This window comes from Strigops habroptila, chromosome 8 (genome assembly GCF_004027225.2).
Source record: "Strigops habroptila isolate Jane chromosome 8, bStrHab1.2.pri, whole genome shotgun sequence".
NCBI classification, from domain to species: Eukaryota; Metazoa; Chordata; class Aves; order Psittaciformes; family Psittacidae; genus Strigops; species Strigops habroptila.
In genome coordinates, this window is record NC_044284.2 from 2,720,844 (window position 1) to 2,748,061 (window position 27,218).

At 41.5% G+C, this 27,218-nt stretch overlaps 1 protein-coding gene across 2 annotated transcripts in view; it reads right to left on the bottom strand.

Moving 5' to 3' along the window:
* Positions 1–906: 906 nt before the first annotated feature.
* The window catches only part of SLC44A3 (solute carrier family 44 member 3), a 39,319-nt gene continuing 13,007 nt past the window's right edge, over positions 907–27,218 (bottom strand). For both annotated transcript variants that reach the window (XM_030496301.1, XM_030496300.1), the window contains exons 10-16: positions 22,346–22,511; positions 16,149–16,305; positions 13,986–14,069; positions 4,961–5,098; positions 4,247–4,483; positions 2,367–2,465; positions 907–1,213 (exon numbers count right to left, since the gene is read on the bottom strand). In XM_030496301.1, the coding sequence (XP_030352161.1) occupies positions 1,208–1,213; positions 2,367–2,465; positions 4,247–4,483; positions 4,961–5,098; positions 13,986–14,069; positions 16,149–16,305; positions 22,346–22,511 (887 nt within the window). In that variant the 3' untranslated portion in view covers positions 907–1,207. The remainder of the gene's footprint in view (positions 1,214–2,366; positions 2,466–4,246; positions 4,484–4,960; positions 5,099–13,985; positions 14,070–16,148; positions 16,306–22,345; positions 22,512–27,218) is intronic.

Genomic DNA, 27,218 nt, shown 5'->3' on the forward strand with positions numbered 1-27,218 from the left:
TTCCCTAGTGCATAACTAGTCTCCTTTCAGCAGCAGGAAATCAGATACAGTACTTAGCTGAAACAGGTTTGTCATTCAGGCCGTCAATGAGCTTTTCCATATATCACCTCCAAGCTGTGACTAATCAAGAGTTTATCAATCTGTTTGCTTTGGCAGCTTGAGTCACTTACTGGCAGTGATGTCTCACTGCCTTTACTGTGTACTTGACTGAACTCCCTCCTTGGAGTCATCTTCCCACCTCAAACCTCTCCTCAAGTAAAATGTCGAAGGAGCTTTTGAATGAAGAGTGAAATCAGGTGCCACTGAGTAAAACCTAAAACTACCCCACACTCAGCGTGACGTGGAGCCCACAGAAGTGTATTATAACCAAGGTCCAGGTACAAAGTTTAAACAAAGCTCTAAGTTGTAAGACTTACCACATTCCACTTTGGACTAGAACCCTGACATACCTTCATGGTGTATTTCACATCCATGTTACAGCTATCAGCTCTATAAATGATTATTTATTATATCTTTTTACCTCGTCTCTCTCCAGCCACTTCTCATCTGGTACTTCTTTGTCAAGCTTTAAATCCAGATACAAGGTTTTTTGGCTTCATCTTTTCAGTTGCACAGGGAAGAGTTGTTAATCTACAAAAAAAAGGACTATTCCTCACCTGCCCTTTGGAGAGGAGCCAGTGGGTAGTTTATGATACTAACTTGTAAAAAACACTCCCAAAAGAGTATAATTCAAAGAAAGACACCTACCTCATAGCCATTAATTATCTTGTCTACAGAGAATTCCTATCAATGATCATTTCCATCGATGAGCTCAGCACTGTTCCTTACTTAGTTGCACTGGCTGTTCAGACATACAGAATAAATCAGGAAGCAGTCAGCTCGGAGAGCCGCCTCTACAAACATTTCTCCATTTACTGATCCAGGAACAACTGGCCCAGTGTTCCCAGAGGAGCATGAAAAAACTCCATGAGAGTTTGTTTATTAACAACTTTCAGACCATCATAAAAGTATATGGATAAAAATCAGATGTGCTGACACACAAAATGCTTTATTCATACAGATTGTGTGTCACTTACTTTACCAATGAAGAAGGTACAATAGAGATTTAGAGAACTAATACTTTGTCCTGGGGTATTGGGAACCTTTTTTGCTCTGATTGTTTTTGCTGCTGCTGGTCTGCCGCTGTACTTCTTGGTGCACTTCACATTCAAGTCTACAAAGAGAGAAAAAAAGAGTCAAATCATCTGTAGCACTAGGCCTGTTAGTGCATTTAAATGTCATAAGAGTAGACTGGGAAAACAATTTAGGTTCTTTTGTGTCTCAAATCCACGATCCTCTCGCAGGGAACGGCTCCCCACTCCACTGCTTTCTTTGCTTGGCAAAAAATTACTGAAGAATGCCATAACAGACCCAAACAATGCAAGCACAACTATACCTCACCGTCGGAATAAACCATCTGCCTGTAGCAAAATGCCCACAAGATTGTGTGAGAGTTTGCTAAAGCCTGGTACTTCTTGAAAACAGGTCAAGAAACGTCACCAGCATGTGTGACACTCGTGTAAGGAGCAGCGAGGGGGGCAGAGGACACCGGTGGCAGTGCCCAGCAAGTGCAGGTGCCAGAGTAGCTGCTGCTGCAGAACCTTTCTCCAACAGCCCTGGCTCGGCCACCCTGATGCTGGGGGAAAAACCAGCCCAGATTCTGAAGCTGCTGGGGCAGCTGCTCAGGTTGGGCAATTTGCAGTAGTTTTTCAGATGTCAGTTAGCGAGCCTTTGCTCTCAGGACCTTCCCCAAGCCTGGGTGTGGGGGAACACTCCCTTCTGGCACCTCAGCTTTTTTATCCCAGCATAAAACAGAGTAAATAAATATACACACTGATGGAAAGGAAAGGAAAGGAAAGGAAAAGAAAGGAAAGAAAGAAAAGAAAGAAAAGGCAGAAAAACAAATAAAAGGGGTGGGGGTGGAGAGGGAAGGCCTCTAAGCTCTAATCTTACAGCTCTGGAACTTGAGCATGATATTAAGCAGCCTACTGCTCTGCTGACTTTGCTACAGCAGATGTGTGAAGGACTATGAGAACAGCACTTATATCTCCCACCCCCTTGCCATTGTCTGATCTTTCTCTTCCTCTGCTGGGCACACTGGGAAATGGGCAGAAGGATGAGAACAAATACTTGATCCATCCATTTTGCACCAGGAGAAGGTTTCCTGAGGAAGGAAAGCAATAGAAGGAAAAACAGGATACTGGGTACAACACGTTGGTGTGGTGAGACACTGGGAGATACAGGATAGCCCACATCCATTCTTCTTGGGACACAAAGGCAAACACATTCGCTGGCAGGTAAATACATATCCCACACTCCTCTCTCACCATAGGTTGGAGCTCTGTCCCATCTTCATTATCCTGGAAAGGTCTTATGCTTCTGTGGTTTTGCCCTTCTGTTAACTTGTTACTCTGACTCACAAAGGTCTACCAGGGAAAAACAGGATGAGATCATTTGGGAATGCAAACCATTATGTAAATACAAATACCTGATCTAGGAAGATAATTAGCCCCAGGCTAAGAAACTGTAGCTGGTTCCCAGCTGGATGACACTGAGTGATACCGGGAGGGACTCTGCAGAGGCAACAGGGGCGATGAATGCAACTGAGAAGGATTAGGAAAGAATCTGTTACATCTCCTATTACAGGAATGAGGACTCTGGCTGTCTGAAACCCCTCACCTGGCTCTCTGCCACTGCCACATATTGTCCTGAGGGCCACAGAGCCACCCATCCCCAGATGTTTCTAACCCAATTGTAACACAGATGACCCAAGTCATATGCCTTCATGTGTTAGGAAACTCCAAGTTCTTGGCTATACGAGCAAACTTACTCTTGGTCATGCAATGAGGAGGAGTTTGGGTGTGCTGCCCCCAGTTTTTCCATACAAGGTTACAGAGCCTATCCTGCCTGGAAGACTCCTTACCCCTGTGAGAAATCCCCTCTTCACCAGAGGCCCTAGGGCATGGCTAATTATAAGGAATTAAGACCAGAGTTAAAGAGAAACTGCCACAAAGTTTGGAAGTGGAGAAGGGAAAGCCTCTGTTTGCTTCATGAAGGAGAATTGGCTTGAGAAGTATTATAGCATTTGGCACAACAGGGGGAGAAGAATAGAGGTCAAGGCTTCAGAGTTTTCCATTCAGTAACATATTCCTATTCGGGATATGTGCTTAAGTACTGTTCTGAACCAAAGCCAAAGCACATCTATCTGCTTTCTTCTGTACAAAGGGTTAAGCCTGTCTTTAGGCTGCCTTTTTGTTGTTTTTCTGTTTTCAACAAAATTCTATGATCATTACAGGGAGTCCAACAGCAGCATTCAAAAAAAACCACAAAACAGCTCTTCCAACACTGTCCTGAAGAAATCCATCCAGAACATTCGTACCATATAAGCTATTCTGGCTGCTGAGTTTGTTTGTCATGAATCACTAAGACCTTCTTTCTTTAGGAAGGAAAAGACAGAACTGGCAAAAATAGGATGAAAGGAAAAAACATCTGCATCTTCAGATATTCTCTTAATGTGAAAGGGATGGCACATATATATTCAAATGATTCAGATACTAGCTAAAGCTCTTATGCTTTTAGCTATGTAATGATTACCCACGAAAATGCTTGTAATACAATACAGTAATTATGAGGGTAAAGACACAGAACAATCAAATCCAGAGGCAGAAGAATTTAATCAAGAGACAGAAGGCTGTTCTGGCAAAGGAATCTGTATAGCTATGAAGCAGAGCAACTCGAGTTTGTGTGAAGTCTGCTCAGAACTACAGCATCCATAGGATGTGGATGGATCCCTGAGCTGCTGCTGGCAACAAGCAGCTACAGTAAGTCACAACAAACATAAACGTCTGATCTTAAAGCACCCCAGGGACTGATCCCTGCAGCCAGCTCATCTAGTTACTTATATTTTTTAATGACCAATAATATATTGAACATGTATCTACTAAGGCCTGAAAACTCAGCCATTACTTACAGGGTATGATCTGAGAGCAGGCAGCAGATCAGAGCTAGCACACAGGAGTCAGAGGGAGCCATTTACTTCACTGTATAAATTCACATATGATTTGTATCCCTGAGCCCATCCTGTTCTAAGGTGTTGGAAAGGAAATAGCGTGGGTTGTGGGTTCAAACTACTAGGTCCTGGGGAAAGAAGTAGTCCTCAAAAGCTTAGAATGGCTCAAATGTCTTTCCTGTTATCACTGGGGTTTACCAGCAGTTCCTGATCCACAAAGTACGGCCTCTCTGCAGATCCATCATTTGTTTCCATATCAATAGCAAAGCAAAGGAAGATGGCATCTGCTGTCACTTCAAACACAGACAGAAAGCTGTGGGACATCAGGTAGGCAAAAAATCCAACCAGCAACAGAGGAACTACCCATGCTTGCAACTCCCGATGGTAGTTAAATGCCATCAATCCTCCAAAAACAGTAAAACATACAACAAACACCTGTAAAGGGCAGTGAGAGAGAAATGCAGCCTCATTAATCCTGGAGAAATGCTTCTTAAATAAAACCAACCCCCCAAACCCCCCCAAATACCCCAAACCAGTATTTTGACAGCACATCTCATCTGGGAAATAGCTCTGCAGTTTCTGGCACCCTGTAGTTGTCATACTTTGTGTTCATTTCCACATGTAAATTCCATAGGGCAGAGGCAATCTTTTACTATGTAATTACCAAAGACTCCTTTTAATGAGAACTGTAGGAGTGGCACCAAGGATACGGATACAACTAAGTCACTCTGTAAAAGCTATGAAAAGGATCAAATTCCTCTAACATTATCTTCTCTCCTGAACTCGTTTTACAGCATTAACAACACTGAGTTTAACAAAGATAAGCCTTATTTACTTTAGGTATAAGGAAAGAGACTCAAACCCTGGTTTTTTCACTTCATTCTTACAGAACGGTACTTTTCTTACTCTTACCTTTCCTAGAAATAGGATAAAATCTCCAAAACAGCTAATGGATGCAAGTTTAGCAGAATTCCTTGCCAAAACAAAGACAGCATCCTTTGCTGATGTACAAAAATTGGTCCCGTTTATAGCTGTAGTTGTGTATGCATGCTGAAATGAGAGAAGATGCAGTGAGAAAGGAAAGACTCTTAGAAACTAGATTTTTACTTAAGCAAAATGCAAAGCCTTAAACTCTATTTGGAAATACAGACTTTATGAATATAAAATTATTTTGCATAACATGGCAATTTTGGTTTAAGTGACTCTAATAACTACTCTTCTAACTTCAAATAGTTCTTCTACATCATCTCCACCATGAGAAAATGCTGGAATAGTGACTAAATACTTTCCTGAGCCCACCTTTATCCAATTTATTTTAAAACACCAAAGTTCTCTACCCTAATTTTTGTTAATGAACACAAGTATCACAAAACACTTACTTGCCTGGAGTCACACTACCCAAACTTACTTGCTTGTTTTCTATGAATCTATCTCCAAGACTGCTGACAAGCTATGGAGGTGGAACAATCAAGTTATGCAGTTGTAAAAAGTCATTGAAAAACTGATGACTAAAAAGCTTTTCTATGTGGCCCTTTCAAACTATTCATTTGCTGCTCAAATTCAAGCTTATGCCTCTAGCCATAAAACAAACTCATTGTGAAAATGACTGGAAAAGAATAGCTAAAGGATCCTGGATTAGACCAGGGAGTGATATGATGTACCAGAGAATTTTACATGATTTCTCTTTGTGGAAACTTGCCAAGACAGGTGGGGAGGACAGAATATTTGCCTCGATGGACTGGATTATTTTAGCACTTGTGCATAACTTGACATATATGTCCCATTTATGGAACTCCTCAACAAGATTTTGATGCCAGGTCCAAACTATCAGCTGAGAAAACCAGCATTCGAGATACCTGAAACGTGCTGATCTTTACCAGCAAGTCTTTCGAGTAGTTTCTCTTTACTCAAAATATAAGAAGGTGCATTATGCCTCAAAAGCAGATTAGGCACATCTGGTATGGTCAGTAAGAACCATGGTGTGCAAGGGATTACTGTTCGGAAGGAATTTATATACCCCAACATGTATTTGGTGCTTAGATCACTTTTGCTTCACCTGAAAGTGAAACAAACCCCGTAACTGGTTTGCTGAAAGTCAATTATATGGCCCACTGCAAAACACTTCCTGGTTTTCTTCCTTACAAATTAAAATAATCTATCTGAAAGCAGAGAAAAATCTATTTCTGCTGAGCCCAGTTTTACCTCACATCAATTTCTGTAACACACTGCAGTGTAGCAAAGCTATATTAACTTCAAATAAGACAGAGAAAGAAAGACATTAAATGTGGTCAAAGATCCTTTGTCTCTTTATTGCGGATATTATTTTATGTATGACAAAGGATTTTTTTCTTTCTCTCATAGTAAGCAAAAAAAGAGTAGAAGTAAACAGTGATATCCTGTATATATTGTACTTACACAGTAGTAAATACATCCATAGGTGGAAGAAGTGTCAGTAAAAACAATGGATTTATTGCCTACTCTAAGAGAAATCAAAGACTCCACTGAACTCTACAGAAACACATTGAGGATCTGCATAAAAATCTGTTTAAACAAGCAGGCTCACTTTATTCCTAAATAGGAAAATATGCTTTCTGTGCTAACTCCCATTTATCCTGACACTGTTCCTTTTCCCTGGGAAACACGGATAGACCCACCTTTAGAACATGCTGGGAGTTAAGTCTGTTTCATCATTCCATTAACAGACCCAGAAGTGAGACACAGAGTGGAAAAGGGTTATCTAAGTTTCTGTCCCTTAAGAATGAAATTCACAGAGCAGATCCTGATCTGGTGTGGTCACTATAAGTTTTGCCAATAAATGCAACAGAGATTCTGTATTCACTATAAATAGCAAAAAATGTCCTGCTTTTAAAATGAAAAAGAATGCTGAAAATGCACATGCACTTGTTCAAACATTGTTTCCAAACTTAAAATAAATACCCATTTGTTTGCACTCTTGAATTAGTCACTTTGGTATCCGAAGAATGTGCAATGAAAAGGATTTCGGATATATATTAACTAGAATAGTTATCTTGGGAAGACTGAAAATAATGCTGGAGACTGAGTTCCACCTGCATAGGGGTTTGTTGTATCACAAACCAGTTGGTTAAAAAATGGCATTTATAACAACTACGACTTCAACAAATCATGGAAGTAACAGCTAGTCTTAACATCCAAGCAAGAAAGCAGCCAGGTAACAATCCAATATTGTAGAAGGAATAACAGACAGAAATGAATGAACAGCTGAACACTACAGAACAAGTCACTGACACAGGTGAAGCAAGAATGTTACTAGTACAAGGTGAAGGCTCAACCAAGTGATCTCTACCTCTGAGCAAAAAATACCTTCCTGAGGTTGGAGGGTCTCTTGTTTGGCCTAGACTGTGTCTCCATACACTTTTGTCCCAATTCCCATGCAGACCCCATACCCTGGTCCCATCCTGCCACATTGAAACCTACACATTCCCACTAACAAAGTACATCTCTGACATTGAAGCAAACGTGTGTTTCCATGAAACTCGCACAGAAATGAGCTCAAATGATTCCTCACCCTTACCCTAAGCACAGCAAACACACAGAGCTATTACCAGTATTTGCAAATCATTCTGAGCTTTGGACTAAGAAGCTTAGATATGCCATTGATTTTGCAGTTGCAGGGTATGCGCAACAACCTAATCTCTTTCAAAACAAAGACAGTTGCAAAGGCTAAGATAGTAGACCATGGTCAGTTAAGAACCTGCTATTGTTTAGAAACAGGTTATTTAGATGTGGTTTTCTACAGAACATATTCCCTTTTCCCATGCGCAAAAGATTTAGTGAACTTGAAAACGTTTGAGAGAAAGGCAGCAGGAATGATCCAAAAGGTATGGAATGTCTTCTGTCTGGGGAACAACTGAGTACACCAGGCTCTTCTGTCTGGAAAAGAGATGACTGAAGGAGGATGCAGAAAGAAGGCTACAAAATCATGAGAAATGCAGAGAGGGTAGGGAGGGTTAGATGGCTCACTGCTTCTTCCAGCACAAAGACTAGGCAGGGGCAGGAAGCAGTAAGAGCCAAATTTGAAAACAGATGGGATTTCTCCTCACTGTAAGTCTGAAAGCTGTGAACTGCTGGACAAAGGATGCTTTAGTTGCTAAAAGTACACATGAGCTCAAGTGGGACTGGGAAAAGGAATCACTGAGTTAGTAAACACACAGAAAACACACGCAGATCAAGTGGTCCCTAGGCTGGAAACAGATATATAGGGAAATATACTCTGGTTCTACCTGAGCGTTCACTCACAGCCACTGTGGGAGATGGGATACTGAGCTGGATGGAGATTCAGCCTGGCTATTATGGTTTTTATCTTTGCTTAATGAATTGATGTTTTACAATAGTAGTCTCTGCTACAGTGACAAGCAAGTAATAATGGCACTGATAGCACACCACTGATCAAAAAGTGTGGGAAACAGTGGGTCAGGATCAGTCTTTACCCTTGCACCAGCAGGTTGGTACTGAACCACCACCTTTGTGAACAACACAAGCCTCCTCTGGCTGGGAGCCTGGGAACTAGACACAAGTTTCTCAGTGTCAGGATGAATAAATAAGGAATGTGAATGTTTACATATTTCCAAATACCACAGTATGCAAAAAAACCCTATTTAAAGAATACATCCTTCTGTGCCTCACAACACAGAATGTCAAGGGTCTTGGAAAAATTGACCTGCTGGTTTCATGAGAAAGGCGCTGTGGCTTAGATCCAGGCCATAAGTTCCCCAATTGTTGAGAATAATTGCTACTTTGTGTAACAGCTGAATTCAGCCCTCCATTCTAGGACTTGCTTTAATAAAACGGGTTTGGGAAAGAACGGTCTCACACCCCACTTCAGCTTTTCCTATTCTGTTGGTATTTTCAGACTAATCTGATCTTGTTGCTGTCCACTCTCTTGGGAGCTGCCCTGGTCAGCCACAGCCAGTAGTGTCCTGGCTTGCAAGTGTCCCAGCTGCCAGTGGAATCCCCTCGGAAAACAAAATCCAGTGGCAGCAAAAGGCAATGACATTTCTGTGGCTGCTGTACAGCAGTTAGCGACCCGGTGAGAAAGCTGCAGCTTGTTTCTCAGACAATGGTGGGAAATTAGAGCAACATGGACCTGTGAGGCCTCACTGAAGAGATCAGGACATGCAAGACTGGAAGGGACTTTCAGCCACTCCAGTCCCTGGCTATTTCAGCTTAGCACATTACACAGTGCCTCCTCTTTAGTGGAAAGCTCCCTCTTTAAAGTACTTAGGGGTTTTCCCTCTCCCAAACCTTATGTTTGGAGTTACTCCAGACAGTTGTCCCTCTGATCCCTAGGAACCTTCTTCCAACTTCCAGACAACATTTACTCCTTTTACTCCTGCTAACACTGACCTTGCCTTGGCTCTTACCCTGCCCTGCTGTTTCTCTTCTTGGTATACTCATAGATGGTAACTTGCTCTTACCCTTCATCTCTTAAAGTAGACACACCAGGATATTCCAGTTCCCCCCGTGACATGAGCCCGATCATCTAATCAGCAACTTGTACAATGGCATTTATCCCCCTCTTTCTGGTGCAAGTATTTCATCTCATACCTTCCAAGACTGAACCTGCCCTTTCTGCAGCCTTGATCACTAATGGCTATTGTCCTGTGGTTGACATACACATGGAGAATCCTCTCCTCCCCCACTTCAACCAACAAGCACACAGCTAATACAGAAAGTTATTTTCGATTCTTAGGTTAATCACCAGTTGTAAGAAACCCTTCAATAGCCTCTCAAACGTTCCCAAGCAGCCAAAGCAGCACAAATGTCCTTTATTTCCATTCCAGCTTATATTTGCACTGTGGTCCGTTAACTTTCCTTGCCTCCTAACCTGTGAGTCATCTACTCCCTCCATGGCTATCATCCAGTGGGTAGGACCAACACAACTTTCTCCTCAGAGGGCAGTTGGGTGTTCCTTTCCTGCAGCATCACACTGCTACACCTGGGCTCCATTTCAACCACAGGGGTTGGACTATAAGGATACTACTTCAAGTGTCCATTGCATCATGATTACCTCATTACTGGAGTTGCTTAACTGGCTCCTGCAATTAGTGTGACAATGTTCTCACTTGAGATCTCTGAAATAAAATCAAACTGAAAATTTCCAGAGACTTGTTCCGAAATTTCTCTGCTTAAATGCACTGAATTGTTGGTCATTTGCTTCATTGCATGTTATTTTCTTTCTCTCTCTCTTTTAAAATGGGATAGAGGAGAAGAGAAAGGTACCAAAGCAAGAATTAGTCAGCCTTGTTCATCTCTATCCCCTACACGGTTCAGCCCACAGAGCAAGTAAAGACCTAAGGAATTTTATTTCCTGTTATTGCATGCATAAAGCCACTACAGGAAAACCAAATGTATTTCAAATATTATTTCACTGAAGATGAACATTTTTGCCAACTGTATTTTCAAGATGATTGAAAATTTAGCTTAACATCTAGAAGCAATTTTGCCAGTAACATTAAAATGCAATATTGGTTTTGGGAGGAAAAACGAGTACTTGATGGGGTGAGGCACAAATGTGTTTGGGCAGCGCAGGGAACTGTACTTTCATTAGCATGCATGGATTGTGGGTTTATTTAGGTCACTCCTCTGCAAGGCATTTAACTGCAACCTCCTGATAGGCTTCCATCCAAAGTTTAAGAGACAACCAACTGCCAGGGATATATGACTATTAGATAGACTTGCTTCTGGTTTTTTACACTAGATAGTTGCTTGCTTTCAGTGCCAGCCTCTCAGCACTGGCAAATGCAGACTGTAACACACTGCTGACTGCAGTAATGCCCACCACAGGGCATGGAAGGCTACACTGCAAGTAACTGTGCTGCTGAAAACAGAGAAACCACAAACTGCTCAGCAACTCCTTCAGAAACCCATGTGCTGCACTTCAGAGTGGCTGGTTGCCAACTGGCTGCACATGAACCCGGAGTAGACACAGGAAAGCAAAACTATCCTGAAGTAGATATATTGTTTAAAGGAAAAGTCACTGCAACGAGGCTGTAATCAGGAAAAAAGCAGTGAGCACTTTGATGTAGCAGAAGTTAAGACTACCACTACAATTTAAGAAAGCAGGAGACAGACCTTGTAGCTCCCAAACCACATTAAAAACACAGTGTATTCTTTTTATGGAAGAGAAATTTCGATCTCCCAGATTTTACTGGAGATGATTGGCTCTGTTTGTCTGGAACATACGGAACCTACCAGAGCCAGCAGATGAAAAATCTGTGGTAATTCTGACAAGTGTTGGCAAACAGAACTGTCAAGTAAGGATAATGACTTTATATTCACAAAGCACTTCTCATCCAGATAGAACCCAGAGTGCTTTACAATTGTTACTAATGGATTATACACACACATGAATCACTTTGCCCATGACTGAAATGGAACAGCTTTAGGAGTGAACTGTTTAACAGCACATAGCAACACTACACCACAGTTTAGCACAGGATCCAGTTGCAAATCCAAGAGAAATTTAGGGAGGCAGACTGTAATTACCCACACTGTGATGTGCACAGGACACTGGGTTTACATTACCCCTCCTTCAACAACCACCACTGGAAATATGGCAACTGGCAGCATCTAGCTCAGCACTCTGTCATGATGGGAAGAGGACAAGGTACCTTTTTGGCCCTGTGCCCATTAAATTCCAGAGAGCTGAGCAAAACCAAGCTGAGCCTGCAGAGAACAAGTCACTTCAGGGATGCGTGCGACTAACAAAGTCGGTGTTAAATCCCACCTGAAAGATGGCACCTTTCCATCCATAAAGCCTGAAAAGTACTCTTTGATAACATAACAGAGCACTTGGGAAGAAAGAAGCTTGCACTCCATCAGCAGTGTTACTTCCTCCAGCACCTGTTTCTCATCTGCAAGCTTCCCAGAGGGAAAACAAGGGGCTCTGTTTAATCCTGATTAAACTTGTGAATGAAGGAGCAGAAAGAATTTCAATCATCTAAGCAATATAACAACAGGTTGAAGAAAACGGTGCATTAGTGATGGGGAAGGGGGGAAGGCTTTTGTTTGTTTGGGTTTTTTTTGGGGGGGGAGGTTAAGAGTTTCAGGTACTTATATGCTTATTATTATAGTGAAAAGTAATAGAATAAAAGGCAAAAATATAGTAAGGAATGTTAACACACACACAATAAGTTTTGGACCAACTTTTCTAACAGCTGTTCCACATTTGGGTGATTTGAACGCACACAAGAAGCAAAATCTGAACTAAAAAATACATTCAAAATGTTAGAAACATTGGTACCAGCAATTTCTTAACCCCCTCCAAGCCCTATTTTCAAGGCCATGTTCAAAAGCCACGTGAAATTTCAAGGCTGTAGACAGCAGTTTTCACTGATCTCAGTAAGAGCTGTTAAGAGCTCACTGCTTCAGCACATTAGATACCTCAATTTCTCTACAAAATGCAATAATCTGAGACCAATGTTACCCCTTCATACAGATAAAACTGCTATTAAAATCTCGCAGTGTGTTCTTGCTTTTCTTCTCCTCTAAATCTCACCCAAATTGCCCTGGATTTGGAGCACATGGAACACCGTCATCCTTGGCAAAAAGATGTTTAAACAGTTATCTAACAGCAAACACAATATTATGATCATTAGGTTAAAAACCAGGACTCAAATAAAACCAGAAATTTGCCTACAACAGATTAGGAAACAGGAAATCTTTAAAAGGAACGAGAGCTACAATACAGCCTTCTGAAACAAAAGGAAGAACATTACAGTAATTAATTCTTCTTTTAACAATCACGCAGCATACAACAGCTGAAGAAAGTAAATACTAGGATGCTGGATATCTCTTTGAAAGGCAGGAAGCTAAGGGGAAAGGGTGACTACAAATGGAAAGCCTGGAATCAAAAGGAACTGAGATTCCTCACCAAGTCAGTGACCATAAGATCTACCTAAAAAAAGCTAAGTCTGGAAAATTCATCATCTAGAACCAGAACTTTCACTGCACAAGTATTTAATCGAGGCTGAACTAAGTGAAAAACTTTCTCTTCAGAGTGGTCTAAGATTAAACTTTATTTATGCACTTCCTTTAGAGGAGAAGTCAGACCCTTTATCAGAATTGTCTTGTTTACTTCACTACTACCCTCAGCAATGAGAACAAAGAACACAACCATCAGAGAGTCAGGAATCAGCATGAACATCTGATTCCCTTTCACATGAAGAATACCACAGTCACCAGAGATAACAAAAGGAGACTGACAAGGAGAAAAATTAACTATGTACAGTGATGTACACAGAGCTGGAAAACATTCATATAAAAAGGATCAGGAAAAAGTAGGAGTTAAGTACCTGAAAAACTCCTGTCTGTCAGAAATCATCCATTTCAAATAAACCCTCTTTTGAAACAAAACTGCTAACAAAACAAAGATGCCTTTCAAAAAAAGAGAACATGATATTCATCTGTCTTTTTCATCATGGATTATATTCCCAGATAAATTGATAATGGAAATCAGCCAGAAATTCAAGTTTCTTTATTCACGACTTTCAGGTGGAAAATACCGTATCTAGTTTTATGACACATCTCCAGATAAGGTTCTTACTTCTTCATTGCTTCCTTCCACCTGGAAACTCTGTATTTCAGTAGTCTGTCAGGCACAGCTGAACAAAATGTTGTCTTCTTACCTACAGAAATAGCAAGTGGCCCTCTAAAAGGGTTATCTCAAGCTATGCTGACAAGATTCCTAAAATCTTGCACCTTGCATGCTTGTCAATTCCCTGTTTCTTTGCAACAAGTTCCATCTACACGTGAAGACTAGTTTAGTTTAGTTGGCCAACAGGAAACTTTGGCTTGCACACGCTGGATGTTGCTTTAGTCATGCTAAATATAGCTAGCATACACACACAGCTTGTAGGTATACGGATGGTTAAATGACAGAGATGTGAGAACATACCTGGTTAAAGTATCTTAAGCAACTTTCCTGACACCAAAACCAGCAGAAACAGCACTTGAACAGGCACCTTGCACATGCACTCTCCTGCAAGAAAATGAAATGTTTGGTTACTGGACACGGAATTAGGCTCAAACCTGCCATTTTAGGAAAACTTGCCTTACAGGTGACTGACTCTTCTAATAAAGCATTCGCTTGGGCACAAGGTATTTCCTTTTGAATTACAGGAACTGCTTTTAATTCACACCCTTTAGTATTAAAGACTGATGAACTGGGCATGTCTTCTTTCTTCCTGTGGACGGGAGACTCTTCTCTGGGAAAAGAAAATAAGTGCTACAAGCAGCTTTGTGAGCTAACAGCTGTTTGGAGAGCAAAACAGGCAGGCAGTTCAGTAACCCTTACAGCACTTCACAGTGATCAGGGAGTACACTGACACTCTTCAGCTTTTTTGTTCATCAAAAAACCTTCACAGTTCTGAAATGACTGGTACCTTAATGGACAAAAATAAAAGAATGGGCAAAAGGCTTGTATGCACATAGAATCCCAGAATGGTTTGGGTTGGCAGGGACCTTAAAGCTCCTCCAGTTCCATCAGAGAATCATGGAATCCCAGACTGGTTTGGGGTGGAAGGGACCTTATAGTTCATCCAGTCCCTACCTCCTGCCATGGGCAGGGACACCTTCCACTAGAGCAGGTTGCTCCAAGCCCCTGTGTCCAACCTGGCCTTGAACACTGCCAGGGATGGGGCAGCCACAGCTTCTCTGGGCACCCTGTGCCAGCGCCTCAGCACCCTCACAGGGAAGAGCTTCTGCCTCAGAGCTCATCTCAATCTCCCCTCTGGCAGGTTAAAGCCATTCCCCTTGGCCTGTCCCTACAGGCCCTTGTCCAAAGCCCCTCTCCAGGTTTCTTGTAGCCCCTTTAGACACTGGAAGCTGCTCTGAGGTCTCCCTGGAGCCTTCTCTTCTCCAGGCTGAACAGCCCCAATGTTCTCAGCCTGTCTTTGTACAGGAGGTGCTCCAGCCCCTGATCATCTTTGTGGCCTCTTCTGGACTTACTCCGACAGTTCCATGTCCTTCTTATGTTGAACTGCACAGTGTTGCAGGTGGGGCCTCACGAGAGCAGAGCAGAGGGGCAGGATCCCCTCCCTCGACCTGCTGCTCACGCTCCTGTTGATGCAGCCCAGCACACGGGTGGTTTCTGGGCTCAAGCACACACTGCAGCGGCTCATGTTCAGTTTCTCATCGACCAACACCCCCAACTCCTTCTCCTCAGGCCGCTCTCAATCCATTTTCCTCCAAGCCTGTATTTGTGCTTGGGATTGTCCCAACCCTTGCGCAGGACCTTGCCCTTGACCTGGTTAAACCTCATGAGGTCCACCTGGGCCCACCTCCACACACACATGTGTGTATTGACTCAGAGCATATATTAATTTTTCAGGAGAGAAGGAAAAACTATGTGTTAGAACAGACCATTCACAGACCACTGATCTATTAATTTCATACTAAAAAACAGATCAAAAAAGCTCAGTGCTCCCCCCATCACATAATGAGCTCAGAACTGTTTATCATAGAAAGATTTTAACAATCAAGACAAGAAAAAGACAACTTGGTGGCTGTGGTAGCCTTCCAAATTTAACTGGCTGTTTCTCAGCAAAAGTGACACTTGAGTCTTTTCAATCTTCTTTTTCCAGAGGTCAGAATGGTTTTGTTTTGTCTTTGGAAAGCATAGATCTTGCAGTTACTATATGAAAACCCCAGGTCCCCACAACTGCTGTTGCTCATGCAGAAACCGCAAACCTGCCAACATTTTCCCAATGACAATCTTGAACATATTCCAGGAATAATTCCCTTAAAATGGTGACTGTACATGCAAACTCCTGACAGCAGAGAAATACTTTGATCTTGCCATGTATTGCTGGAGAGATGATTTTACTGGAACTGTTTTAATCTCAGTAAGTACTGTTTGTTAAAGACCTAGAGTAAGGGACTTCAACTGCAATCTCCTCTCTGATTCTGTTTGAAGACTGCTGTGTAGAAAACATCTATGAATTTACCTGCAAGCTTGCAGACCCCTGACTTTTCCTCTTGCTCAGAGAACTTTTTACTTTATCCTTCATAGAAAATTTTATATATAAACACTAAATAAAGGTGGTTTATATACACCTACCTTTTGTTTTAGGATATTATAAAGGTACAAGAGAAGAATCCTTGGTATTCTTAGTATTGTGATCAGAAATGAGCCTTTTACAGCAGTTCCTAGATGATAGCAAAAAAGAACTGATATGGAAGACAGGACTGGGTGAGGTGGTGGGTTATTCTTGTTCCTGGAAAGAAAAACGAACAATTTAAACATGTTTTAAAGACTTAACTGAAGGACATATACATGGTATCTTTTCAGGATTGGGAGATTTCAATAACTAAGCCAGTATCTTTTTTCCCACTTCAACAACTCCAGTTTTCTTACTGACTTCATCTGAATGTTCACCTTAGTCCAAAGGAAAGCAGCCAAGTGTATAACTTTTATTGGATTAGTTTAATTCTTAAGCAATGACTGTTTTGGTGTATTCAGTAATGGAAAAAGATCTAGAAAAAACCTACAATGGAAAATACCAAAAGTAAGTGAACACCATCTGAGAATACTTCCTTGAACCCCTCTCTCCAGTTTCTGCCACTTCTCCTATTCTCCACAATCTTTCATTTTACTGTTCTTTCTGCAAGATCTTAGGCTGAAGGAATGAATCCGCTCTTTCTGCTTTAGAGAGAAAATTCAAACTAGAAAAATATCACATCCACAATTGAGATCTAATATCTGCTTTTACTGATGCAATTTGGTCAACTTTTGCTTTAAATGCTGTTCAGATAATTATTTCTTTTTCACTGAACATGATTTGTTTTCCAAGGGAATTCTTGGTTCCTTTATAAAGGTCAGTTTAATGTCAATCATTTACAGACAGTAGTATGACACAGCTCTCAAGAATGTATATAAAAACCAGGGAAAGAACTTCAAGCCACTCCCCCAGCCCTTTTCAAATGCTGTAAGAAAAAAATCAATTAGATTAACACTATAAATACCTTTATAAAACTGTTTCAGAGGATTAAAACCCCCCCACTCATCAACAGTCATAAATAGCCCTTCTATAAAGCAACTCTTCAGCAATTGGCCCAACCCTGTAAAATTTACTTAGATAACAGACTAGCATCAATATGGCCCAGCAGTTAAGATCACACCTTTTATCACACCTTTTATCACAAATAAGATGTCTTCTTTTCATGAGTGACTCCTTCAAAATATCTGTTATCTTGAACTGTTACTAGTTTGCACAATAAACTAAGAAATGAAAAGGCAGTAATAGGAGAGTGGTTGGGGCTAAAAAGCTCTACAAGGGTATAAATCATACACACTAGAGCAAGAGAGGTGTCACAGTTCTGCAAGAATCCTGGAGGTATCACTGCAGCTCATTCAAAACACTAAATACTTTGCAAGCAAAAAAGTTGTCTTTAAATATGTGAATATACCACATTATTTTACATAGGAAATTCCAGGAAAGCAGTTGCTGCATTTATTATTTTTGGTCTTACGACTAGGGGAACAGCTTGGGGGATAGTGGAATTTATACTGAATAAGGCAGCTTGTTGGGGTTTCTGTGTTAGAAGCACATACATAGCAATATAGATGAGTTATTCTATCCATATCACGGATATGTTTGTTTCCTTTTCCCTCGTACACTACCTTACAGATGACAGACAGGTCTCAGAATATAAAAGATTGAGTTTCTGCCAGTTGAATGTTAACTGATGGTGAGAAATACAGAAAAAACAAAGTTTACTCTCGTGTTAATAATTTACTTCCTACCGAAGAAAAAAAAGTGAAGAAGGGATCTGATATTTTTAACAGGACTGATTAATGAGCAGGAATGTCAGCATTTGAAGTTTAAATACATTTCTAGATGTTTGGATGCTCTTCTACACCTTCTTTTCCAAGCAAAGGTATTCTCACAAGAACAGGGTCTGAGGAGGTTTCTTCTTGCGCTTCCAGATTAGAAAAAGAACAAAGATTTTCCTTGTAATTCTGGCTGAGGGCAGGAAACATAGGAAAATGGCTAGCTAGACACAGCAGGTGGTGCCTGTGGCTCCAACCAAGCTCAGTCATCCACCTACCCCACCACCCTTAAGGACCAAGTCTCACCCGGCTTTGTACTTTATACAGCTGCCATCCTGAAATTACTTTAGCACCAGCATCCACTCAGCCACACACTTACAGTTCTGTAGGTAGTTCACAGTGTGCAGTGAATCCAGTGCACGTACACTCCACTGCGTGCACACAAGGTATCGGCAGGGAAAGAAAACAGGAGTCTGCCTGATAGAACCGGTTACAAGACGGAGTAGGGCCACAGCTTGCTTTTCCTCTTTGGCATTCCAACTTCATGTCACCACGGGCTTGTTTGATTTACATAGAACACTACTATTCCAAAATCCTGTGAACCTGTATCCAATACCACGTCGGCTTTTAATAACTTTCTTTCTTTCTTTGGTGCTGCCAATTTTCTTAATTTTCTTGTGAGCTCTGTGACACTCAGTACCTTGCTAACGTCCAATTCCCTTCAATCTAATCATCACGCATGCATCTCAGCTTTCATTTTAAGAACACTTTTTTGTGCGTGAAGAAAAAATGTCATCTTGACACATCCAAAAGATGTAGATACATGAAAGAGAAAAACAAGCATTACTTTCAAAGCCTGTCCTTTTCAGAGCTGGGCTCACAGTTCTCTTCAGTTGTGCCTCACCTGTTTCAAAGACTGCCTAAAGAGAGATTTAGTGTAAAATACTTTAGAAGGAACGAATCACAGACGCCTCAAGTAAATATGAATCTCCATTTTTAAACAAAGGCAAGAAATTACAAGATTTGTCATAAAAGAGACATTATCAGACTAACAGAGAACACACAGACTTCCAAAAGGCACTTCCAACTGCCTTTTACTTTCTCTCACAACCGCAAGGGACAGGTCTGACTACACACATGCTACAGCTCTTTACATGGGTTAGGTCAAGTGCACAGGTGGAGAAAGGATGCTAATAAATATTGCAGATCTGTTAAAAATTGGGTTCTAATTCACCTCTCAGCGAGCTTGGGGCTGGATTTTTGAGTTACTGGGAGATGTATGTATTTCACCTCTCACTGACTCTATCAGAAGGTGTGCTGAACACCTTAGAGTTGGGTGGAAAACCCCAGCCCTGCAAATGCTTATATACTTCCTTAATTTCAACCCTGTGCAGTGACATACATGCATTGGAGTTACTGAATAAGCTCAGGCATGGACAGGACAGTGATGTCTGTGACATGGGTCAAGTTCCCAGAGAGGGGAAAAGCCTCATCTTACTGAAAAGGTAAATACGCACATAATACCTAAGATGAAAATAAACCGTCATGTAAGGCAGAAATACTAACAGAGAAGGGTTTCCAAAAGACTGAGCCCTTTTCACAAGTCACAAAAAGAAATCATTAAGTAAAAAAAGTTCTATTTATTTTATTAAATTAATAAAATCTTTCATGTATTCATGTTTTATCTGAAATAAAAAGCAAAATCCATTTTCAGTGGTGGTATTCTCACAAACGTATGCTACCTGTAAAGCTAATCCAGCTCATATGACCCCCTGCCCTCCCCGTTTGCAGCTCCAGTGTGGCTGTTGGCCATGCAGCATATTGCTGTGCGTGCTGTGGGCTGAGATTTCCGCAGGGAAAGGCCATGCCATTTCCTCGGAGCACTTATAAGCAAAGAAGAAAGCCTCCCTGTGAGGTATCATAAGCAAACTCTTGTGACATGCCTTTATGATGCTGCCCCAGGGAATACATTAAAAACACACAATAAGACAAGCTCAGAATTGCTGGAACAGCTTGAGATAACCCTTGCCCTTGATGGTGCGACTGCTCTTGCGGCTAAGCAGCCTCTCCCCATTCCAGCACTGCTCTGCAGATCCGTGCTCACAGCCTAAAGGCTAGGAAAAGGGATTACCAGCACAGAGAAACTGCATTTCACCTTCCAAGCACAACTCTCTCAACACGGTACATGTCACCTGGCAAGAAAGAGGAGGGCTTGACAGCAGATGTGCAAGATTATTTCAATACAATTGGGTGCAGGAACCTTCTGTACTCTGTGGCCAGTTCCTGCAGCAGTAAAAAATAGCTGGAAAGCGGAAGAGGCTGACAGAGCAGTAAATGTCATCACAGGGGTTTCTACAGGTGCTTCCCTGCTCTGTGGGAAGAAGATAGGGACAGTGTCTTTGCCTTGGGGATTTGGCTGGTATATCACACCAAAATGCACTGCACCATACAAACCAGTAAGCCAGTGAAACTGCTTTTCTTCCCAGTGCTTTCCCAAGCAAGCCAATTTAAACGAGCCCTTGGTGCCTCAGCATTCAGCTGCTGAAGTTGAATCAATTGCTGAAGCTTGAGATACATAAATCTGTTTAGAAAAGAGCAGCCCATTACCCACAGAACCACAGCCAAGATAGTTATTTGAGTTTAGAGTTTCAGTGAGAAAAAGATGACGTAAGAAATGCAAGTTCCTCCCTTTTAAGGTCCTACCATGGCAACTAAAGTAGTAGCGTGGGACTGTGTCACTCTGCAGATCTCAACCTTTGAAACAGCAGCATTTTAGGGTTTGTCTACTCTTTTATCAGCACCAGTTGCATGGCATGGCTGTTGGCTGCATAGAGAATCCTAACAGAGACAGGATCCTGATACACTTTAAACACTGCCCTGCCTTGGTTTTCTGGATGGGGTGACAAAACATTGTTTGAATGAATGGTGGGCACTGGCTCTTGTAGCTCTGCTGCTTTGGCTGGAGCTGACACACTGCCAGAGTCACTCCTGCAAGTGGGGCCTTGTGCTGCTGTCTCTGCTGGGTGGAAGGGAACAGACCATTTGGAATCCTTTCAGCAGGAGGCCTTTCTATCAGCAACTGAAATACACAGGGATACATTCTAGAGACCATCACAGAAACCTGCCTCCTTGGTTTTGGAGAGCCCAAAGCCTCCCTTCCCAGCTGCCCAAGCCCAACAGTCCCAAGCAGCTGCAGCCAGTGCTCCAGCGTCCCCAGACCCTCTCCTGCCAGGCTTCCCAACTCACTCTCACACCACCTTCCTCAAGGGCTAATTATCCAGCAAATTGAGATTATCACCACGTTCCTCTAATAGAAAATGAAGAAACGCCTTAAAATGCCAGAGTTTTTCACTGAGCAGAAAATCTCCTCACTGGGCATAGAAGAACAGAGCAATGAGGATGAGAGAGCTCATAAAATACTTATGAGGAACTATGTTTTCTGGATACTACTCATGGAAAGTACCATGAGATTTAAATCTTCCCCCAGTGACAGGATAGCACCACTCTAGTGCATGAAACCAATTCAGTTTCATTTTACAATATTGCAAGTCTAAAAAACAGTATAGATCATCAGAAGAGATATTTGTTTTCCTCATTCCCTCCACATTTACATGTCAAGGCAATATAAAATTCAAGGAAGTTTACACAATTCTTAATTTTTAACCATGCTGTTAAAAGCATTTACAGTTAACTGGAAATACCTGCACAGAATGGAAACAGAGTAGCAGGCTAGACATTCAGTCAGTCAGACCAAATGGAAACCCGGAGCAGGGATGAACACTTAGGAAGAGGTCAAACTGCCTCCAAATACATGAAATTACAGAGGACACCTCTATGACACCTCCATTTGGAGATCATGCTCCTGAAAAAGGGTCAAATGCAGCCTGTGCCTTCTGAATAGTAATTGCAGCAGAGTCAAACGAGCTCTGTTGGCTTGTATCAAGGCACAGTTTGGCCCACCAACTCCAGTGATAGGGGTGAATCTCATTGACAGGGAAGCCTACAAGGATGCTGGAGAGGGACCTTCATCAGGGACTGTAGTGATAGGACAAGGGGTGATGGGTTCAAACTGAACCAGGGGAAGTTCAGGTTGGATCTAAGGCAGAAGCTCTTCCCTGTGAGGGTGCTGAGGCGCTGGCACAGGGTGCCCAGAGAAGCTGTGGCTGCCCCGTCCCTGGCAGTGTTCAAGGCCAGGTTGGACACAGGGGCTTGGTGCAACCTGCTCTAGTGGAAGGTGTCCCTGCCCGTGGCAGGGGGTTGGAGCTGGAGGAGCTTAAAGTCTTTTCCAACCAAACCATTCTGTGATTCTATGATACCATACACATTGTAAAATCTTTCTCAAGATCTTGTAACGAGCAACATCATTAAACTGGATTCCAAGATATTGACATAAATTGCAGTTTGAGACTATTTTTCCTAGAACAAGACTGAAAGTAAATGCTGGAAAATTCCCCAAACTATATGGGGGCAATTCTTACACTCACCTGTTGAAGTAACAAGTAACCACTGCCCCAGCAATTGTCATTTGCTGACAGGCAAGAATGAATTCACTAGTCCAGATCAGGCCAACGAAAAGATACCATGCCATGTAGTAAATTCCAGACAGAGCTCTGTATTCCACTTGTCCTCCTGAAGTAGTCTGTGCAGTACCTGGAGTTGGGATTACACCACTGCATTATTATAACACACCAGAGAAGGAAAGAAAAAAGCAGCACACAGAAGTGCTTCTACACCCTTTTTCTTAACTTTTCTTCAGTAAGATTATAAAACCATAAATTCAGGTGCTATTTAATTCCATCCGTTCCAAGAAAGTCAGAGAGCCAAAATGTTGTAATTCAAACAGAACTATGGCAACTAGTTTTCTGTTCTCTAGACTTTGCAACCTTTGTGCAAAATAGAGGTACAAAAAGGTGGGCTCTCACAAAAAAACCTCAAACCCAAAAAAGGTAGGATACGCTCCAGTGTCACTATTACATTTAGAAACATTGACAAATTAATTTATTAAAGCTAAAAAAAAAGATTGCCTCCACTTCTGTCAATAACAAAGAATTTATTGCATATTCAATAGTTGGTTTTTCACCAAAGGTGGGGATAACTCACATAACTTGGCAATCAGACCTTGCTCTATGCAATCCTATTTAAAACACTTGACCCTCTAGCCAGGGATAGTAGCATTAGGACGGTCACTCCTAGTGAAAGGTCTCTAGGTCCACAACCTGCTATTTTGTTTAGTTTACCAAGCCCTAAGTCTGTTGCCCTTACAGATAAACTTGTTCACAGAATAAAACCATCTCTGGAGGTATGTAGTTTCTTATTCTAACTCCATGAAAGAAATAAAGTGAGACATAGAGTTGTCTATTACTGCTAGAACAGCATTATAGCTTAAGCTTTAATAATTCATGTGTTCATTTGGTGGACTTAGCAGGGTTAGGTTTATGGTTGGACTCGATGACCTTAAAGGTCTTTTCCAATGTAAATGATGAATCTATGATTCTATGTTCTCTCACAGGACAGCACATCACCTTCAAGTTCAAAACTACCACAGATGTAAAGCTATCTATGAAATGGTTCACTTATTTCTGTCCTTTTATACCCACAGAGTTAATACTCAAGAAGAGCTGAAAGTGGAAACAATAAAGATTTGCTTTCAGCAATACCATCAGTTTTAGCCAAGTTTTATAAGTCTTCAAAACCAAGGTCTGTTTGTCTGTAAACGATCAAAAATATCAATCTAGCTCATAGTTGCACTGCAAAAATATGTGAAAGTGCTTTGATAGGCTCAAAAAATGCTACATGGGTGCATGAACACTGACATCTGTTCTAGCTACTTTATTTCCTGAAAGGTTATCAATTTTAGCTAAACTAGCAAGCTCTTTGCAGTGCTGCATGCTTGGTCATTCGCAGAAATATTGTTGCTTACATTATATTCAAATGTATTTTGAGCCTGTGAAATGCAAGATACATGATGGTGTGAAAAAGCCACTGGTCAGATTCATGTACTTTGTTACATCAAAATTAGCTATGCACTATACCATTCTGAATTCAAGGGATTTTCCATCTCCCTGACTTCTTCCTGAAGCTCTAGATAGCTGTTTGCCTGCAGCACATGTCGAATATGCTCATTCACCATGGCCTATAGCCCTTACTGAGGGAGCTTAAGCAAATGATAGGCCAATAGGTCTCCTACATCCTCATTTTTATGCAAAGACATTATGCCATTTGGTAGCAGAATTAAACATACTTTCCACCATACAATCCACAAAAAAGGCACATTTCAGGCTTTGCTCCTATAGTTTTGTCATGAAGACTGACAGATGTATGGATGGTAAACGAATTCTGTTTGCTTTGTACCAGCTACTGAAATAACCAGCTGCAGTAACAGCTTTAGCTTTGCCTTTCCTGACCAGCCTTACACACATGCATGTATGTGCTCTGCTGCATAGAAATCAGGCACACCCTGCTGTGAGCTTACCATTGACCACTTTGCTGTCTAGGTATGTAAACTGGGTTTGGTACTTCACAGAACCCTGTTTACCAGTGTAAACATCTGTGTGATCGATTCCCTGTCTTCTGGACATACTGTGCATGCATAACTGTGTCAACAGAGTTACATGCAATGCTACTTTTCATATGTCAGTCTTAGTAGCACAGCTAAACTTTAAAGCTAACCTAGATACCCTGTTGAGAAAAGTATATGCCATTTTTCCCATCACTCCGCTGTGATCTATGTGTTCACACAAGCTAAATTTTCTCAACAAAGACCTGAAATATGGTTTAATTTGTCAACAGTCATGAATCTTTCTGATGTACTATACACTTTTAGTGATAACATTAAGAAGTCGGTAAAGAACTTTAGTCCCTACAGCTGAATCACCAAGACTGAAAACCTCTGATCAGTACAAGCATTGATCTGCTGCAAATACTCCAAAAGAAGTGTTGTTAACTCTGCAAACAGGCACAGGTCTTTGCAGAAGGGTTCAGAAGAGTTTCTCCACCTGACTCTGCAGCCCAGTGCTGTGCCATGATGTCAGGCAGCACAGTAATGCAAAGGCAGTGTGGACATGCAGTATCATGAACTACATTTTGGTACTTTCACACTTATGCTCCCTCTTGGCAACTGCTGCTGCAAGGTTTTGCTGATGCCTGCAGTAGTAGGCTGTTATAAGGGACAAAAATTCCTAGGAAGTCTAGTCTGGCAATTTCCTTGTTGAAAACAAAGAGCCACTGACCAGAAACTACTGAGAGCCTGTTTATCAGTTCCTGTTAACACGAAAATATGATGTGCCCTTCCCACTGCTAAGTGAGGCAAGGTTCTGGCATCACACACTGAATCTTCATTCTTCCTGCAACAGAACTGATTGTGTTATTTTATTTAGCTTTTTTCCAGCTAGTGGTATTTACAGCTAAGCTAGCTGACTGTAATTGGAACGTCAAGGACCCTGCAGGAAATACATTTTTATTGCTGGTTTTGCTACTGCACAGCTTTATGTGGCAGTTTTATTGCTCGCTTGCCTGCAGGATGCACCTTCATTACAGAAAAATCTCACACCGCCTTCTCATCCTACATTACGTGCATAGTGTTTATGCCATGTGAACTTCACAGCTCGTGCAGGCTGGAAAGTTGAAAGACATTTGCTCTGCCACATGGCCACTTGTTCTGCAGTGAAATGCCACACAGATTAGCAAAGAGTAAGGCTCAATAACCCCAAGACATATCAGCTTTTCTAAAGTACAGCTGAATTCCATTCCTAGCTAGATAATGGTTTTAACTGGTGCCACTGTTTGTGCTGTCTCAGGTCTTGTGGAGTCTTGGCATTTCTCCTAGTTTTCTAGGTCTGGAACTCATTTAGTCTCTGCTGCTCTCACAGATTCTGAATTACCAAGGTACTTAAGCAGGTGCCTACCTTAAAATGCATAAGTAGTCTCACTGATTCTAATAGGATTATCCACATGTTTCAAGTAAGTCATGTGCATAAGTGTAGGCTATAGTTTTCTATAGCTCCCATTAAGTCTTTGATTCTCAGAGTGACACTAACTTTTGGAGGGGATGTAAATAAGGTGCCTGTGTGGTCACATAAAGATTGGGGGCACCACAGCTGAAGCGAGGATCATGTGCTCCAGAGCTGTAAGATGCAGAGGTGCTATAAATGTTATCTAAATAGGGAAGATTCAAGGCAAACGTTAAGAACAGGTGCAGCACAGCAGCAAGCTGAAAAATACAAAGCTGTTCTTTTCTATTAACCATACAGTACTATATGTATTTATTTTTACAGGATGTGTGAAGTACAAAGTCATCCTAGAACAGCAAAACAACCCCTGACGAGCTACCTTACTGTGAGCTGCTTTAACATGCAGTGTTTTAGAGGGCTCATATTTGGGTCTAAAATTTGAAATACCATCTAAAGGAATATTCTCAATCTCAAATTTAGTCTACCTTTCATTTGTCCAGGTTTTGAACTACCAAACAAATCCAAGGTAGAGTATGAGACTGGAATTCCAAACAACTATCATACTTTTTGCTGACACCCACCTCCTGTGTCACCTCGACAAACCTCCTGAAGCCAAAGGTTGGATAAAACGATCCTACTCCCCCTGCTACCTCTGCAGATCATTACAAGGCTAAAATTGCCTTTGTTGTTACTCTGGAATCAGAGCTGCTGTAAACAACCGAGCAGATTGAGAAGAGACCTTCCCACACTGCTGTATCGGCATCTAGCGGGCACTGAGGCTGCTGCAGGTCATTTACATCTTATTTACATGAGCATCTCAGCCCCTGCACTTTGCTAAGAACTCCCTTTACATCTGGTGAGCAACAACAGCCACCATTTAACATTGCCTGCTTAACAAAAAGAATAAGTACAAATGCAAATGATACAATCAATAGAATTGCATTTCAACTAGAAAAATAATTGGGTGTGTGGAGTGGCTTTTTTCTACCTGCATCATGCTTAGGTTAGAATTGGTGACTCAGAAGTGGTTTAGATTATTTACTGTGCAGCATGATTATGCTGCTTCTGTAGTGTTTGTATAAGTTGCTGGAAACATCAGCATTCCTGTTACACTAGGGAAAAGACCAAAAATCAAATACCTTTGAGTCAGGAGACGTGTGCTGCACTAGGAATGTCACAGCAGGTCATAAACTGTTTGAATGCTACTCTCCAAGCAGGCAGAGAAAGAAAGGAAAAAGAAAAGTTGAATGGAATCATCTAACAGGAAACAAAGACTATAACCAGGGAAAACCAAGAAAATGGCACAACATGCAAAAAGCATAAAGAGCTTCTCAAGAGCAGTTTTCATTGGGTTTTATTTCCCTGTTGAATACATGTGGAATTTGCTTTCAGGTACAATGGGCAAGTC